At 39.9% G+C, this 16,905-nt stretch overlaps 1 protein-coding gene across 1 annotated transcript in view; it reads right to left on the reverse strand.

The window, feature by feature from the left end:
• The window catches only part of RECK (reversion inducing cysteine rich protein with kazal motifs), a gene marked incomplete at both ends in the record, with an annotated part of 84,423 nt that overhangs the window by 18,588 nt on the left and 48,930 nt on the right, over positions 1–16,905 (reverse strand). The window contains 4 exons of the mRNA XM_080709521.1: positions 594–806; positions 6,550–6,729; positions 10,770–11,037; positions 13,477–13,674. Coding sequence (XP_080565647.1) covers positions 594–806; positions 6,550–6,729; positions 10,770–11,037; positions 13,477–13,674 — 859 coding nt within the window. The remainder of the gene's footprint in view (positions 1–593; positions 807–6,549; positions 6,730–10,769; positions 11,038–13,476; positions 13,675–16,905) is intronic.

Genomic DNA, 16,905 nt, shown 5'->3' on the forward strand with positions numbered 1-16,905 from the left:
AAGGAGAGCAAAATCTAAGTCTATAACATACATATACAAATTAAAATATAAAAACAGAACTGTGCATCGATGCTATTAGTAAACATTTCTTGAACTAAGTTCCATAAGAAAGTATACTTAAAGGTATACAATTAATAGATTCCCAAACTTACTGGCTTCTATCCTCTTGTAAAAAAATTACCCAGTAACTTTACCCCGCAGCCATATCTCTTTATTTTTATTCAATGTCCCCTAATTGCATCCAAGGCTACTATTCCCCTTCCATTGTTTTAGCAGACCCCCACCCCCACCCCAGCCGGGGTGTTATCTCCACCTTGGGGAATCTAAGGATGTAGGAATTCATACTAAGGATAAATTATTAGCTGGGGAAATCTGGGAAGGCTCCACAGGAATGTCTGGTATTTGAGAGGAGCCAAGAATGGCAGGCAAGTGGAGATGAAGGAAACAGCAGTTCAAACAGAGGAGGAAAAAGTGGAGAAGGATTTGACATGTGGTGGTGGTAGGGGATGGGAAAGAGAGAAATTCTAAAGAGAGGCTCCGGGTAGAGATCATAGAGGGTTTGAACCCAAACTGGATCGATCAAAGAAACTTACTTGCAAATGATACTTCCCCGAGATTTAGTATGACAGGGTTTAATCTGCAGTGAACAAGCTATTGCTTTCCACATTTCTGGCTGGCACTTTTTAATATCAAGAACAGGTATGTTGATAAAAGGCATCTCTATGCTGCCTTTCTCCCACAGCTTCATGTCATTCATGGCTCCTTGATCCGACTGAGCATTACAACTCCTGAAAAGTTCTGTTGGCCTAAAGAAAAATGCCAGGAGGAATCAAGTATTGTCTAGGCAAGCACTACACCACCGAGCTATGCCCCCTCCCCTCGCCCTCTGTTTTTTGAAGAAGAAAGCACATACAACCCTTTAGTTTTTTTTTGTTTGTTTGTTTTTTGTTTTTGGTGGTACTGGGGTTCCTGGAAGCCCTTCTATATCCGGGCTACACTCCCAGACCTATTTTTTTAGTTTTAGAAACAGGGTCTCTTAAGCCAGCGCAGTTGGCTTTGAACCTGCGTGATCCTCCTGTCTCCGCCTCCCAAGTGCGGGGATTACAAGCGTGCGCCACCACCCCCGGCACATACATACAACCCTTCAAAGCTATCCATTTGGCATGTCTGAAGACTCAGTGTTGACACTAGTACTGAACTGAGACACTGCATAATTTCTTTTAACAGATTTTATTTTCTTTGTGGGTGTGGGGATGGAACCCAGAGGCATTCTCTGAGCTACACCCCCAGCCCCCCCCCCTTTTTTTTTAAACTTGGAAACAGAGTCTCACTGAGTTGCAAAGGGCCTCACTAAGTAGCTGAGGGCTGTCAGCAAATTGCGATCTTCCTGTCTCAGCCTCCCAAATGCTGGGATTACACGTGTGCACACACTGCCCGGCTTAACATTTTTTTTGAGTCGTTAAAACTTAAAAATGATCTAGAAAGAACTAATATCCCCAGACTGTCCCATTTATTTCATTTCATAAAATAAATATTATGCATCCAAGTTTTTTAAATTGTGGTATAATTTAAAAAATAAAATAGGTTTTATGGGTTTGATGTGATTTGACAAATGTAGATTTCCATATAAGCATATCTAAATTGATAAAGGAAGCTGGGCATGGTGGCGCACGATTGTAATTCCAGTATTTGGGAGGTTGAGATAGAAGGATCTGGGTTCGCGGGCAGCGTCAGCTACTTAATGAGGCCCTTTGCAACTCAGTAGGGACTATTTCAAAATAAAGAATAAAAAATAGGGTTGGGGCATAGCTCGGAAGTAGAACCAACTTCCAACCCCAGTACTGTAAAAAAAAAAAAAAAAAAAAATCAGCTGGGCGTGGTGGCGCACGCTTGTAATCCCCGCGCTTGGGAGGCAGAGACAGGAGGATCACGCAGGTTCAAAGCCAGCCGCGCTGGCTTAGGAGACCCTTTTTCCAGAAATAAAAATATAAAAAATAGGTCTGGGAGTGTACCCTGGAGTTAGAAGGGCTTCCAGGAATCCCAGTACCACCAAATAAATAAATAAATAAAATAAATAAATAAAATAAAAAACAAAAAAACAACCCCCCCCAAAATTAATAAAGGAACATTTCCATCATAGCAGGAAGTCCCCTCATGTCCCTGTCACCCCAAGGGTACCACTTTTCATGCTCATAGCACCATAGGTTAATTCTGCCTTGTTCTAGAATTTCATTTAAATGGAATCAGATTCTACTCTTTTGGGTCTGGAGTCTTCAGCCATACATAATCTTTTGGAGACCGACCTATTTTATTTGTGTACAAATATTTTGTTTCTTTTTATTATTGGGTAGTATTCTATTAAGAAATATGTGCCAATGTGCTTATCCTAGAGGTTCTCAAACTTTTTGATTTCAGGACCTATTTATATTCTTTAAATTATTATTATTATTTAAAATTTTTTTGAGTGTGATACTGGGGATGGAACTGAGGGGTTGTCTATCTCCAGGCCACACTCTCAGACCTATTTTATATTTTATTTGGAAACAGGGTCTCACTAAGCTGCTGAGAGCCTCACTAAGTATCTAAGGCTGTCTTTGAACCTGAGCGATCCTCCTATCTCAGCCTCCCAAGTACTGGTTTTACAAGCATGCGCAATGATGCCAAGCTATTCTTAAAATTATTGAGTTCTCAAAAAGTTTTCGTTTAAGCCAGGGTGTGCTAGTGCATGCTTGTAATCCCAGCATTTGGGAGGCTGAGACCAGAGGATCACGGGTTCATGGACAGCCTCAGCTACTTAGCAAGGTCCTTCGCAACTCAGTGAGACTGTTTCAAAAAATCAAGACTAGGGCCCGGCGTGGTGGTGCACCCTTGTAATCCCAGCATTCGAGAGGAGAAGTCCAGAGGATTGCAGTTCTTGGACAGCCTCAGGTACTTAGAACCTTTGCAACTCAGTGAGACCCTGTGTAGAAAAATATAAAGACTAAAAAATAGAACCGAGGGGTGTAGCTTGAAGATAGAATGTGCCTGGGTTCCACCCTCAGTACCACACACACATAATAAATTAAAATGAGATTTTAAAAGTAGCTATACTTAAAATTATAAACCCATTACATGTTAATAGAAATGTTTATGAAAAATGACCATATTTTACAAATAAAACAAAAAACCAGTGGGAAGAATATGATTGTTTACACTTCACACATCTCTGATGTCTGGCTTGATATTGAACAGCTGGTTCTCTATTTAGTCTGTTGTTACATCACATGTCTCACAGCCTCTGGAAAACTCTTTTTCACTCTTGTGAAAAAGGAAAATTATATCCTAGTGCTGTTATAAAAATACTTTTGATTTCATGGATCACCAAAAGTGTTTCAGAGGCCATGGACCACACTTAGGAAATGCACGTTCATCTACCCACCTGCTGACAGACATTAAGGTATTTCCAGTTTTCATGCCCCAGTAAAACATACAAACAAGCCGGACAGAGTGCACATGCCTGTAATCCCAGCTTTCATGCCTAGAAATGCCATTGTTAGGTCACGGGGTAGGTTTAACTTCCTAAGAAACTGCCAACCTGTTTTCCAAAGTGGTAATACCATTTTATACTCTCATCAGCAACATATGAAAGGTTAGATTGCTTTACCTGCCTATCAGTCTTTTTAGCTGTAGTCATTCTGTCAGCATGTTGGGGTTCTTATTGGTTTTATTTGTATTTTGCTGATGACAAATTACATTGAGCAGCAGTGTGTGTGTGTGTGTGTGTGTGTGTGTGTGTTTGTCGGTTTGGGGATGGAACCCAGGGGCATTTGACCTCCGAGCTATACCCCCAGCCCTATTTTTTATTCTTTATTTTGAAACAGGGTCTCACTGAGTTGCAAAAGGGCCCTACTAAGTGGCTGAGGCTGTCTGCGAACTGTGATCCTCCTGTCTCAGCCTCCCGAACACTGGGATTACACGTATGTGCCATTATACCTGGCTTATTTGTGTGTTCTACTGGGGACTGCAACCAGGGCATTCTACCTCTGAGCTTATACCGTAGCCCTTTTTATTTTCTATTTTTAAAACAAGGTCTTACTAGGTTGTTGAGAGTCTCACTAAGTTGCTGAAGCTGGCCTAGAATTTGTGATCATTCTGTCTCAGCCTCCCAAGTACTGGAATTACAGGTGTATGTCCAGCTTTTCATATATATATATATATATATATTTTTTTTTTGATACTAGGGATTGAACCCAGGGGCATTCTACCTCCAAGCTATACCCTCAGCCCAGTTTTATTTCTTATTTGGAAACAGGGTCTCACTAAATTGCTGAAAGGCTCACTAAATTGCTGAGGCTCACTTTGAATCTGTGATCCTCCAGTCTCAGCCTCCCAAGAACTTGTATTACAAGCGTATACTACCACACTCAGCTCATAAACTTTTTTCATTAAAAAATTTTATGGTGTTCAAAAAGATGTTTTAAAATACATATTCATTGCTGGGCATGGTGGCGCACACTTGTAATCCCATCACTTAGGAGGCAGAGACAGGAGGAGCCAATAACAGGATTTCTTTCTCTTTTTAAGGCCTAATAGTATTCGTTTGTGTGTGTGTGTGTGTGTGTGTGTGTGTGTGTGTGTGTGTGTGTGCATATATACACATATTTTCCTTATCCTTTCATCTGTTGATGAAAACCTTTGTTAATTTCATACCTTGGCTATTAATAATGCTGTAATAAACACAGAAGTAAAACATCTCTTGAGCAGAGTGGTTTCATTTCTTTGGATATATACTCACCCACTAGTAGAATTGCTGGACCACATGGTAGCTCTAACTTTAATTTTTGAGGAGTCTCTATAGTATTTCCCATAGTGGCTATAATAATTTATATTTCCATCAATAGTATGTAGGTCTTGTTAAGTTGCCCCACTGGACCCAAACTCCTGGGCTCAAGTGATCCTCCTGTCCCAGCCTCCCAAGTTGCTAGGTGAATAGGTAGGTGCCACTGTGCCTGGCTAGCTTTTATGTTTAAATCTATGATTCATCTTGAAGTAATTTTGTGTATAGTATATCTTAGAGGTTGTAGTTTTTAACGTTTCTTATACAGATAGTCAATTATTCCACCATCATTTGTTGTATAGATATCTTACTTTTCTTGTGCAAAGTAAGAACATGACTACTTTTAAACGGAAGGAATGTATATTAGCCTGAGGTGAACATCATCTGACAAAAATATCCAGGACTTCCTTCTGGCTCGTCTGAATTATTCTCTTTCTTTTGCCCTCTAGGTCTCTGGGTACAGCTACAAAACCAGTCACCCCTTCTTTGCAAAGCCTTCTTCCCCGTCTTCTCTGATGGACTCCTCCCATTCTGTGCTCTGGATGAGACTTTTCTGTTTTCTTTGCTGTTTCTTCAGCCATTAACTATGGTTATGCTTATGCTTCAAGGCCCAGTTCTTGGCCTCTTCTTTTTCTTACCATAGTTTATACCTCAGGAAAATAGCTATTTAAATTGCTTCTAGCCGGGCGTGGTGGCCACACTTGTAATCCCAGCATTTGGAAGGCTGAGACGGGAGGCTCGTGGTTCACAGACAGCCTTGGCTACGTAATGAGGCTCTTCATAACTCACTGAGACTCTGTTTCAAAGATAAAAACTAAAAAATAGGCTGGGGGTGTAGCTTGGAGGTACACTGCCCCAAAGTTTCATTTCCCCGTACCAGAAAAAAAAAATGCTTCTATAAAGAAATACTTCTGTATGGAGCAGGGGATCACTGAGCAAAAGGCTCTGGAGTTCATTCAAAGTAAACAGTCCATAGGTAGACATTTATATGACCAAATAGTGTACAATAATTTATTCTGGAATGAATTGTTTCTACTGATGTTGGGAAGGGCAGAAAGAAGAAGGACTGAGGGCAGAAGAGATTCTCTGAAGTATCTCTATATTAGAAGGGACTTTGTAATAGTGCTTTCTTTCCCAGAGGCAAATTATTTAAAGATGAAACCATCCAGAGAGAGAGAGAGAGAGGAAGAGAGAGAGAGAGAGAGAGAGACAGAGAGTGTATTTATTTGATATGAGGAATTTAACCTGGGGTGTTCTACCTCTGAGCTATCCCCCAGCCCTATTTTATTTTTTAATATTTATTTATTTATTTATTTATTTATTTATTTATTTATTTATTTATTTATTGCGGGTCTGGGGATGAAACAGAATCTTGCTAAGTAGCTGAGGCTGCCCTTGAATCTGTAATCTTCCTGTCTCAGCCTCTCAAGTACTGGGATTACAGGCATGGGTCACCGTGCCTGGCTCAATAAAAGTATATTAAAAAAATAAAAGATGAGAGCCGGGCCTGGTGGCACACTCTTGTAATCCCAGCATTTGGGAGGCTGAGACAGGAGGATCTTGGTTCGCGGCCAGCACTTAGTGAGGCCCTTTGCAACACAGTGAGACCCTGCTTCAAAATAAAGAATAAAAATATGACTGGGGGTGTTGCTCAGAGGTAAAATGCCTCTGGGTTCCATCCCTAGTACTGCTATAATTAATTAATTAATTAAATATAATAAAAAACTTGTTACCTGTTGTTAAAATTAGTACAGTAAGTAAGGTTTCTACAGCCCAACTGGCAAGGTTCCCGGACATCGGCCAAACAGGTCAACATGGACACTTCTGCTGGGCTAAATTCACAGAAGTGGTCAAAGTCTCGCCAACTCTGTGTGTTGCCCCAGTTCATGCTGTAAATTTTAGTGCATAGTTCCCTGAAACAAAAGCACAAATGTAGAAACACAGAGACAAGGAAAGTGAATAAAAATTTGATTTGCATAATATTTGAACTCTAGGAACTATATACTTTGGAACAAAAATGAGAATTAAAGTACCAAACACTAAACGATTATCTCATATACTTTGGAGCCAGAAAAAGTGATATTTTCTATGAAAAAGAGGCCTTTTAATCATTTATACTCCCCTAATCCCTTGCAGTACTCAGGATTGAGCCCAGGGCCTCGTGCATGCTAGGCAAGTCCTCTACCATTAAGCTATGTCCCCAGCCCTTCTTAGCTTTTATTTTGAGATAGGATCTCAGGAAATTGTCAAGGCTGGGCTTAAACTTGAAATCCTCCTACCTCGGCCTCCCAAGTAACTAGGATTATAGGCATATGTCATCACACCTGGATATCGTCTGGCCATGGTTGCTAAAAAGTTCAATAATAATTTAATGCTCAATTACAGGATTTGTATATCCTTAGTTCTTGGCACAATTATTTCTCCCTATATCTTTCTGATTTATTTCTTATCTTCACTTCATCCTTAGTTCTTGGCACAATTATTTCTCCCTATATCTTTCTGATTTATTTCTTATCTTCACTTAATCCATTCTGTCCCATCATTCCAGATGTAGAACACCTATAAAAATATAAATATAATGCATATATAGTATAACTATATAGTAATAATGTGAATATAATATACTTTTGGGGGGTACTGGGATTGAACACAATGGCATTCTACCTCTGAGCTATGCTCTAGCCCTATTTTTCATTCTTTGTTTTGAAACAGGGTCTCAATAAATTGCAGAGGTTCTCACTAAGTAGCTGAGATTGGCTATGAACCTTTGATCTTCCTGTCTCAGCCTCCCAAGTACTGGGATTACAAGCATGTGTCACCATGCCTGGCTAAAATTTTTGTTGTTGTTCTTAGCTTATTTATTTTTTTATTTTTATTTTTTGTGGTACTGGGGATGGAACTCAGGGGCATTCTACCTCCGAGCGATACCCCCAGCCTGATTTTTTTATTCTTTATTTTGAAACAGGGTCTCACTAAGTTGCAAAGGGCCTAAGGAGCTAAGGCTGTCTGCAAACCGTGATCCTCTGTATCAGTCTCCCAAATGCTGAGATTACAAGCGTACACCACCATGCCCAGCAGCTTATTTTTTATAATATCAATTCATATAATAGTTTACATAAGCTCTAGGTTACTATTTCCAACCTATTTTGATCCATCTGTGTCAATTTTGTTGAAATATTCACAAAACCGAAAACTTGGGACATAATGGGTTTATTTATTTATTTATTTATTTATTTATTTATTTATTTATTGGTGGTACTGGGGTTCCTGGAAACCCTTCTACCTCTGGGCTACACTCCCAGACCTATTTTTACATTTTTATTTGGAAACAGGGTCTCCTAAGCCAGCGTGCGCGGCTGGCTTCGAACCTGCCCAATCCTCCTGTCTCTGCCTCCCAAGCGCGGGGATTACAAGCGTGTGTCACCACGCCCAGCCAGACATAATGGGTTTAAAGTAAAACACATAAACCGGGCGTGGTGGCGCATGCTTGTAATCCCAGCATTCTGGAGGCTGAGACTAGAGGATCGTGGTTCATGGCCAGCCTCAGCTACTTAGTGAGGCCCTCTGCAAGTCAGTGAGACCCTGTTTCAAAATAAAGAATAAAAAACTGGGCAGGGGGTGTAGCTCGGAGGTCAAATGCCTCTGGGTTCCATCCCCAGACCCGCAAAAAAAAAAAAAAAAAAAAAAAAAAAAGAGATAGGGCTGGGATCTATCTCAGTGGCAAAGTGCTTGTTTTTTTGCAAGCTCAACACCCTAGATTTGATGCCTAGCACCCTCCCCCCCAAAAAAGAAAAGAAAATATACATAGTTCCAAGTAAAAAATTTTCACTTACTTTATTATTATTTTTCCAGTACTGGGGATGGAACCCAGGGGCATTCTACCTCCGAGTTACAACCCCAGCCCTACTTTTTTTTTTTTTTTTTTTTTTAAACACGGTATTGGGGATTGAACCCAGGAGCATTCTACCTCCAGCCCTATTTTTATTCTTTATTTGGAAACAGGGTCTCAATGAGTTGCAAAGGGCCTCACTAAGTAGCTAAGGCTGTCTGCGAACCTGGATTCTCCAGTCTCTGCCTCCCAAATGCTGGGATTACAAGCGTTCACCACCACATCCAGCTCCCAGCCCTATTTTTTATTCTTCACTTTGAAACAAGGTCTCACTAAGTTGCAGAGGGCCTCACTAAGTAGCTGAGGCTGTCTGTGAACTTCCATCCTCCTGTCTCAGCCTCCCTAATGCTGGGATTACAAAGTGTGTGTCACCATGCCTGGCTGTATTTAAAATTAAAAAAAAAATACAATTTATGTGATACTGGGGATTCAACCCAGAGGGATATTACCTCTGAACTATACCCCAGCCCTATTTTATTTTCTACTTTGAAATAGAGTCTCACTAAGTTTTGAGGGCCTTACTTAATTGCTGGAGTTGTCCTCAAACCTGCAATCCTCCTGTCTCAGCCTCCTAAGTACTATTATTTCATATTTATATGAAGAGGGCTTCTTTACTTTTAAGTCTGTTCATTCACTCCAGTATGTACTGATTGCCTATTTTGTGTGAATTCTTGTTCAAGATACTTGAAGCACAGTGGTGAATAAGACAAACACGGTTCCTGCTCTCAACAAAGCTCATGCATTATGAGGATGAAGAAACTGAGATTAAATTATACCAGATACCCTGCTCTAGAAACCAGTTCTCTAGTTCTTAACTTATTTTATCTCCCCTCCCTCCCTTCCTTTCCTTTTTTGAGGTACTGGCGATCGGACCCTGGGCCTATGCTAGGCAAACACTCTACCCAGTCCTAGTCCTTAACTATCTATTTACCTTGAATAGATTATTTAACACCTCAGAGTCAGTGTCTTATGTGTAAAACTGAAATTCACAAAGTTCCTCAACTATCTCATAGGGTTCCATGAAAATCAAGTCTGATGGAAGTCAAAGCATTCATCAAGCCCTCAAATCCTATTTCAAGGCAAAAGAGAGGAAACAGTGTTTCTTCCTGAAGCTTCTCTGGGGCTACACAGCCATTCCAGTCTCTAGCAACTCTATGCAGGCATAAACCTCTTCTGTGGGCATTTGAAGAACTACTCAAAATCTCTCTCATGAATATATTTATTAACATCTATAAGCAATTCAGTTTCCTTAATTACAGGGCCAAATTAATTCCTCTTTAAGTCCTTCTAATAATTTCCCTTGGATATGTGTCAGACTTTTCATGTTTGGCAAAGTTTGATGAATTATTCTAGGTACTATTTTTTTTGCTGAAGGTCCATCCAATTTAGAAACTACAAGAAAGGTTGTTTCATTTCTGGTATTTGTTTCAGGATATCCTAGTGATGTGTGGACCCTTTTCACCCAAAATATCTATGATAAAGCAAACTTCTATTTTATCTGTGTTCAACCATGACCTTAGTTTCTCCATTTATCCTCATCTCTAGATTGTTTCTTCTATCCTATTATTAGGGCTTTTAAATTTTTATCCCTAAGTGTAACACCCAAATCAATGTCAATATATACTGCTATCTCACTTTGCATAGAAGTGCCAACCCAGGTTATTTACCAATATAGCAGAAGGCTGCTTAAATTCAAATGTTTATAACTCAATAAAGGATATCCTTTAGATATCAAATCAAAGCACCGTCTAACTTGTTAGCTTACTTCATGATCTCACTGAGGGCTGGATTCATATTTGTCATCTTCAAATATCTACTGTCCCATCAATGCCAATGCTAATCCTCTACATCCCCAAAACAGTGATTTTATCATGTAATATATAAAACAATATTTTATATATACCCAATGATCAGTAAATATTTGCTAGATGAGTGAATTATTTTTTATCTTCTAAATGCTCAACCTACACAATGCAAGAATATAATACAAGTTTGCTAGGCTTAAAATGCCTAATTAAAATGCTACATTTTACTGGTTTTAATAAAAGAAAATGAGATACTGACCTACATGTTGAGGTGTTTGCTTTAGAACAACAATGCAATTTAGCCCCATCCAGGCCTGTAGAGGGAGGAGGGTGTATAGTGACTCCAGAGTGAACAGACTGTGAGCTTTCAAGAAAACACTGCCAGAGAGGATCTTGAGGCAAGGGCTGGGTCTTACAACCCTCGATGAGCCCATCAACGATCTCCATTTCTGTTTTCTTGGACATCAGAATTCTCTTGCAGGCATTTTGACAAGCATGGTCTTCGGCTCTGTCACAGCAATATAAACCTATAGTTCCAGTATATAGGTGACTTAATTAGATTGTTTCATATCATACATCGTTCAGAACAGAAGAACAGGATGGTATACTGAAAACCACTGCGACTCTATGCCAATATCTGCAATATATAGGGTCTATTAAAACTCTCTCCATTACTGTGCAGTATAGCCAAAGGTAGCCAGGGTGTCTAGAGCCAGAATTCACCACTGTCCCTGTCATGAGTTTTCTGGCACCACCTCACAAAAATCAAAAGTCATTCTATACCTCGTCCTCACGTAGAAGGTATCTTATGTTCTTAGAAAATGTACTGTAGACCAAAGTGGACTTATTTCCTTCTAATAATGTCTATAGGGTTTATCTTCTTGAAATGAGAGATCAATAATTTTTATAGCAACAAACACAAACACTATTTCATCATATTCTGATAGTATAAAAGCTTTATATATGTAATTTATGTATAATCTAATCCATCTAAGTTGTAATTTAAATAATATAATAGTAAACTCTGACAAGATATCAGTTTGTTCCTGTTGTCTTTAATTTTCTTTTCTTTTTGTTGTCTGAGACTGAGCCAGTGGTAAGCATGTGCTTTTCCACTGAGCTATTCGCCCAACCCCCTGCTTTTAATTTTCTAAAAAGAATTAGGAAATGAAAGAACATTGCCAACCAAACTATAGATTTCAGAAGAGCTTTTTTTTTTTAAAAGTACCTTTCTCAGGTGTCTGACTTTTCAAGAAATCTATTCAGTTTGCAGCCTTCTTCTTTAGATTCCTCTAAATTAACGCAGACACTAGAGATGGCTCTTTGTTCTTTTACCCCCAAGCCTTTTCCTTCCTGCTTTTTTAAAGCCTTAGCTTCAGCTACACCTCTGTGCAGTCAAATTTCATCAGAGAACTCATATCCAGTCTTAAAACAAATGAAGATTACTTGGGGTATATGCTTCACCCTCGGATTCACCACACAGCCACACCACAGAATGTACAAAGCTATAGCATGGCTTTTGATTTTGACTGTGGCCAAACAATGCATACTGATTTTGTGTTTATAAAAACAAGCCTTTCGGCCGGGTGTGGTGGCACACGCTTGTAATCCCCACGCTTGGGAGGCGGAGACAGGAGGATCATGCTGGTTCGAAGCCAGCCTGGCTGGCTTAAGAGACCCTGTTTCCAAATAAAAATATAAAATAGGTCTGGGAGGGTAGCCCGGAGATAGAAGGGTTTCCAGGAGCCCCAGTACCACCAAAACAAAACAAAACAAAACAAAAAACCTCCCCAAACCCCAAGCCTTTCAGTATCCTAGTATAAATCAAAACACTGGCATTTGGTTTATAGATTCATATTTTATCAGTTTGATCAGTATCAGTCAATTCTTTAAAATCTGATTACCTCAGCTGGGCATGGTAGCACACGCTTGTAATCCCAGTACTTGGGAGGCTGAGACAGGAGGATTATAGGTTCGAGGACAGTCTTAACAACTAGTGACACTCTCATCAACCTAGCAAGACCCTGTTTCTAAAAAATAAATAAGTAAATAAAATAAAATTAAATAAAAGGCTGGGGTGTTAGCTTGGAGGTAGAATGTCCCTGATTTCCATACCCAGTGCAAAAAAAAAAAATCTGATTACCTCTAGATGAAGAAAATAAATTCCAAGAGGTACAAATCTAAGACCTCGGAGACCCCCATAAGGTACAGGTTCATTAGGAGACCCTGATTTAAAAAAATACCAGGATCTCTTCTCAATTTTATGATCTTGTATTACAAAAGTAAAAATTGTCCATTGGTAAAAATTCAAGCATTACAGAAATACATAATGTGAAACAATGAGGCATGTAATTAAATATGTGTTACATTATACCACTGATTCTGTCACTTGCTTTTTGGGCTTAAGTAATTATCTGAGATTTCTTTCTACATAAATGTATTCCTGTTTTTTGTTGTTTGTAAAGTGCTGCTATTCTATAGATATATCCAATTTACTCAATCAATCTTAATCAATATTCTCATGATGGATGTTTGGATTATTTCTAATTTTCCTCTATTACACTAATTTTGTTCATCCTTTATATGCATTTATGTATAATATTTTTATAAATTTATGTAAGTTTTCTTGCTAGATAAATCTTGAGAAATGGACTTGCTAGATCAGAAGATATGGTAACCTGAAATTCTAATAGTTATTATCCAACTGCCTTCCCAAATATCCATACCAAAGAACTCTCCTACCCTCAGATTAGAATTTTCATTTCCTCATACTCTGGATAAATCCATCTTTCATGGCACCTTTTAACTGTGAAAATAATGTCCAATCTGCCAAATCTAAATATCAAAGGAAGTGTGGTGCTTCTCAAGTGACCCAGACTGCAACCACCCAAACGGATGCATCACTTCCTTTTCACAAACTCTTTTCACAAAGAATTGAAATGAAAAGGTATGTCCCTTTTACTCACTGTCTGTTGGGTTCCTCATCGGATAAGACTGGGTGTAATTGTTCACACAGTGTATTAACTGTGGACTGATGGAGGCACAATAATTTTCTACTGCTTTGATCTGAGATGGACCGGGAGAAGAGTCTGTTCGAAAGATGGCTTGACAGTATTCTCGGCAGTTCGTGTGATGACCTGCGTAACTGCAGCACACTGAGCCCACTACGGGGGAAAAAAGAGATGACACTGAAGGGCAACAGCTTTTTGTAAATGTTAAATTGTGATGGAACAGTTTATTTTTCTGAAATAAGACCATGCCATAGAGGACAAGCACCTAAAATTAGCACTACTGTACACATAGTTATGGGGACACGTAAGTGCTCACTCTTATACTAAAGTTATCATGTATCAATTTATGGTCCAGTGGTTCTCCATGGGAGCAGCACTGCCTCCAGGGTGGGGAATCATGTGGAAGTATTTCTGGTTGTCATACTGACTTGGGGACTACTGCTGGCATTTGATGCCTGCAGGTCAGAGCTGCTAAATGTTCTGCAATAAACAGACTGTCTCGGACAACCAAAATTGTCTCCCAAACTGCCAAGAGTGCCCCTACTGAGAACCACTCAAACAGCTCCTTTCCATTTTAGGTGTCTGGAGCGAAGTTAAATAAAACCAACATAAAATAAAGTCCCAAATATCTCACAATTACAAAGCAGGATCATAAAAAACTAAGAGACTTCAGAATCATTTAATACATCTGACAATTATGCAATTGTTTATCTTAAAACAAAATCCCATAACTTCTATACAGTTTGAACATCTACAAGAATATGCCTACAGCTGGGTGTGGTGGCACGGACTTTTAATCTCAGTACTTGGGAGGCTGAAACAGTAGGATCCGGGTTCAAAGCCAGCTCCAGCTACTTAGTGAGGCCTTCTGCAACTTAGTGAGACCCTGTTTTAAAATAAAGAATAAAAAAATTGGGCTGGTTGTGTAACTTGGAGGTAGAGTGCCCCTGTGTTCAATCTCTAGCACCAAAAAGAAAAAAAAAAAAGAAAAAAGAAAAACAGAGAACATTCCTACATTGGGATAGTCTTCATGTCAAAATTTATGTGATTTGCCCCCAATAATGAAGAGTAAAATTTAATCGAAATAAATGAGTATTAGAAAAATTAACAGGCGGGGCGTGGTGGCGCATGCCTGTAATCCTAGAACTTGGGAGGGTAAGACAGGAGGATTGCAGGTCCAAGGACAGCCTCAGCAAGTAGTGAAACTCTCATCAACCTAGCAAGACTGTTTCCAAATAAGAAATAAAAAAAAAATCAGGCTGGGGCTATAGCTTGAAGGTAAAAGGCCTATGGGTTTAATCCCTACACACACACACACACACACACACACTCACTCTCTCTCTCTCTCTCTCTCTCTCTCTCTCTCTCTCTCTCTCTCTCTCTCTGTGTGTGTTGCCATTAGATGAGTGGTTGAGATGTCAGATGTGGGGATTATAGTGCCAAATAAGACTCTCACCAGAGTCTAGGGGGTCTGTGGGAGACTGAAGCAAGTCATGATAGTTGGGTAGATGTGTGGCAGGAAGAGGTTTAGAGAAGGGCAAGTAAACCAGGTAGGTTGATGTAGTTGTAATCCTAGTACTTGGGAAGCTGAGACAGGAAAGCCACAGGTTCAAGGCCAGCCTCAGAAACTTAGTTTCAAACAGAAAATTAAAAAAGGGTAGGGCATGTAGCTTGGAGACAGATGCTCCTGGATTAAACCCTGGTGTGTGTATGTGTGTGTGTGTGTGTGTGTGTGTGTGTGTGTGTATAGACAAACAGGTAAATTAGAGATGGACTTAAAGGAACCAGAATTGGGTTTTTGGTGAATTCCACAGATTAATGAGCAGAGAATTCAGGTGATTTTCAGGAATAATGATAATTATAGCTGGGTGTGGTGGCGCACGCTTGTAATCCCTGCGCTTGGGAGGCGGAGACAAGAGGATTGCGCAGGTTTGAAGTCAGCCTCGCTGGCTTGAGAGACCCTGTTTCCAAATAAAAATAATATAAAATAGGTCTGGGAGTGTAGCCCGGAGGTAGCAGGGTTTCCAGAAACCCCAGTACCACACACACACAAAAGATAATGATAATTATAAAATTATATACAAATTAACTAAATTGGGACTGAACTAACTGATGTAGGGCAGGCCTGTTTCCTAGACTGTGAAACTATCCCATACTTATTGTGCCACTTGTTTTTGACTTGCAATTACTACCAACTGTACTGTGTCCACTGCCAAATAGTTTACTTTTATCACAAAAATTTATTTATTTATTATTCTTTTGGTATGAATGGTAGCGGGGAACAAATCCAGGGCTTTGTACATGCTAAGCAAACACTTTATCATTGAGCTACATCCCCTGTCCTACAAAGAAAGTTATTTATGGCCACATTTATCACCATAAACCTCAACAAGAATAAATGGAAGTGGAGTGATGGTAGGGGTGTGGTGAGGACAGAAGAGACAAGCAAACGGGGGCAAGACGCCTGTCTCCTGACCCCTGTTAGAGTGGCTTCCTCACCACTGTGGGAGGACATAAGACTAAGAGCCTGGGACTATCTGGGAAACCCAGTTGGAAGGGCAGGAGATCAAGGACAGACAGCTCCTGCTTCTTTTTGTCGTCTGTCTGATATAACTCCTGGCAAGCAACTTTAAACAACTGCTCCCCAGGCATCTTTCCCATCTCTAACTGCTCTCACTGCTCCATCACGTGGAGCGCTTCCTCCAACCCACAGTTCCTATCCTAACTACTCTTCAAGGCCCAGTGGTTGGCAACTCCATGAAGTCACCTCTGAGCACCTTGCAGTATGTGGCTCCTGCTTTTTCTGAACTGTACAACTTGGATCAATGCGGTCCTCAACAAGTGGCTGCTCTATGAACGGAGGGCAGCCCTTGGCAAGTGCCTATGATGTGGATGTGTTTAGACTCTGAGAACGATTTTATTATTGGGTTATCATCTTCACTAGCACATCAAGCTCTAGTACATCTAGCTCTATAAATCTGCAATTAAGATATGGGAATGTGTGTGTGTGTGTGTGTGTGTGTGTGTGTGTGTGTGTGGTACTAGGGATTGAGCCTAGGGGTATTATGCCTCTGAGCTACACCCCAGACCTATTTTTTATTGAAACAGAGTCTCACTAAGTTGATGAGAATCTCACAAGTTGTTGAGGTTGTCCTCAAACCTGCGACCCTTCTGTCTTAGCCTCCCGAGGCCTGGGATTACAAGTGTGTGTCACCATGACTGGATTGTTACAACGCATGCACATCTTGAACACTCCAAAGGAAAGTGCCTAGCAGAATGCTTCTGTGCACATTCCTTCAGATGGCTTCCTAATAGCTGAAGCTAAAATGTTGAGTTTTTTTTTTTTTTTTTTTTTTTTTTTGGTGGTACTGGGGTTCCTGGAAG

This window comes from Muscardinus avellanarius (assembly GCF_963383645.1).
Source record: "Muscardinus avellanarius genome assembly, chromosome: 13".
Lineage (NCBI taxonomy): Eukaryota > Metazoa > Chordata > Mammalia > Rodentia > Gliridae > Muscardinus > Muscardinus avellanarius.